General features: G+C 38.1%; 1 protein-coding gene across 1 annotated transcript; it reads left to right on the forward strand.

Annotated features, from left to right (window-relative positions):
- Positions 1 to 319: 319 nt before the first annotated feature.
- On the forward strand, positions 320 to 1,855 carry LOC137727116 (serine/threonine-protein kinase-like protein CR4). Its single transcript, XM_068466050.1, has one exon. The coding sequence runs from the start codon at positions 611 to 613 to the stop codon at positions 1,628 to 1,630; it is 1,020 nt and encodes a 339-aa protein (XP_068322151.1). The 5' UTR covers positions 320 to 610; the 3' UTR covers positions 1,631 to 1,855.
- Positions 1,856 to 2,158: the final 303 nt, after the last annotated feature.

Consider the following 2,158-nt stretch of genomic DNA (forward strand, 5'->3'; position numbering starts at 1 on the left):
TTAATCCTAATATATTATTCCTTACTGCTTTCTCTAAGGAACCCAAATCATACGGTACCTAAGCATGATCAAAATTCAAGGCACAAAAATTTTATAAGATTAAATGTCACATAAAATTATTCTTGCGTTTTCCAAAAGTTTTCTCTGACAGGACTTGCAGATTAAAGATGTTTTCTAAAAGTAGGAGGATTCGTGTTATATTGATTTTTTTATAAAGATAATAAAATAAAATATAATGTATGAGAGGAATGAAGGGAATGTGATAAGAATAAGAGGGAAGAGGATCCTACTTCTTTACATAATGATGAGGAGGCCAACTCTGAACCAATATATAACTAAACTATGACCCGTACTTCCAAGTTTCTTACCAATCCACCCAAATTTTCAAAACAAGATGCCCCCTTTTCTTACTAATTTTCAAACCTTCATCTAGTCTAATTCTGTTTTGTTTTGTAAGCTCATCATATTTCAAACCCATATTATATACACACACAGACACACACACACACACACACACACACACACATATATATATATATATATATATATATATATATCCATCTTCCTCTTCCCTTGTTTTCCGATCAATCTGATCAGACTAGATAAAAACATGATGAAGCACAGTAAGGATGTTGCCTATCTTTTTATCATATCCATACTTTGCACATCGACTGTTGTTCTTGGTATCGTCCTTACTCTTATCCTCCTCTGCAAGAAAAAACCAGTCCAAACCCAAGAAACACCACCACAAACCAAGCCTACCGCTCAAGTGTATCCCTTAACCGACATAGACGTTGCCACAGACGGTTTCAACCCCCGTAGAATTGTAGGCGAAGGCCGGTTGGGAACCGTCTACGCCGCCATATTCGAAAAGGGGGAGATAGTAGCAGTGAAAAGAATACACTCTAGGCATGTTTTGAGCAATGCAGGGCTTGGGTTTTGTAGAATACTTAGGTCAATATCTCTAGCTCAGCACCCCAACATAGTTCCAATTATTGGGTACTCAGAAGGCCCAGGTGAGAGGATTATAGTGATGGAGTTTGTAGGCATGGTGTGCTTAGACTACTATTTGCATCAAAATCCAGATGGCGCGTCGTTATTGGACTGGAACCACAGGTTGAAGATTGCAGCTGGAGCAGCCAAAGGGCTTGAGTATTTGCATGAAGTCGTCGCGCCAAACATAATACATGGGTGTGTCAAGGCTACAAATATTTTGATAGATGTTAACTTTTGTGCTAGGGTTTGCGATTATGGGCTCTCATTTTTGGCTCCCCAAGAGAAGAGAGGCCTATTGGGATACGTGGACGACGAGTATTGGGGCGGTGGGGGCGGAGGAGGAGGAGGCGGCGGCGCTTGCAAGGAGAACGACGTGTACGGATTTGGTGTGGTTTTGTTGGAGATTTTGAGTGGGAGGTTGTGTGAAGATGGGAGGCTTGTGAATTGGTCACTGCCATTGATCAAGGAAAAGAGGTTTAGTGAGTTTTTGGACCCAAGACTTGTGATTCCTTCTGATATCATGCCTCTTGTTAGATTGGCCAAAGTTGCTTCTGCTTGTGTTGGCAATTCCAGAAAAAGCAGGCCTTCAATTGGTCAAGTGGCAACCATTTTGAGCAATTTGGAGATGGATTGAAAGTATGACTTGAAAATTATTTGTTTTTGTTCCTTAAAGTCAAAGTGGAATGCCATGACTTTTCGTTCAAATTAAGTTGCTGTTATTTGCATATGATGAGAATTGGGTTCCAGCAAGGATTTGAAAATTTAGGGTTTTTCTCTTTTGACTTCTTATCTATACTTTTCGTAGTCTATAAATGTAAAAATTCATATAATTAGGTTGTGACAGTGAGTTTTTACACGTGCAAGTACATTACAATATATTTCAAGAAAAATACTTGACTCGTTATTTTTTAAATGCAAATTAGAATCAGATGTGTATGTAAGATAACTTTTTTGTAATTGTAATTTTTTTTATATGTATCCAACTGTAATCTATAATTAAACATTGTTGATTTGAAGGGGGTTGAGAGGAATGTTGAAATAAAATGTGGGCGGTGGCTTTGTCTTCTGGAAAGTGAATTTGATCTTGCTTTCATATTGATTGAGATCTTTTGGTGCCCAAAGGGACCCCATTTTTTGTTTTGTTTCTTTCAATCAATTTCTC

This window comes from Pyrus communis, chromosome 2, assembly GCF_963583255.1.
Source record: "Pyrus communis chromosome 2, drPyrComm1.1, whole genome shotgun sequence".
In the NCBI taxonomy this organism is placed as follows: Eukaryota; Viridiplantae; Streptophyta; class Magnoliopsida; order Rosales; family Rosaceae; genus Pyrus; species Pyrus communis.

Coding starts and splice junctions, on each gene's coding strand:
- LOC137727116 (XM_068466050.1), top strand. CDS start 611: ATGATGAAGCACAGTAAGGATGTTGCCTATCTTTTTATCATATCCATA.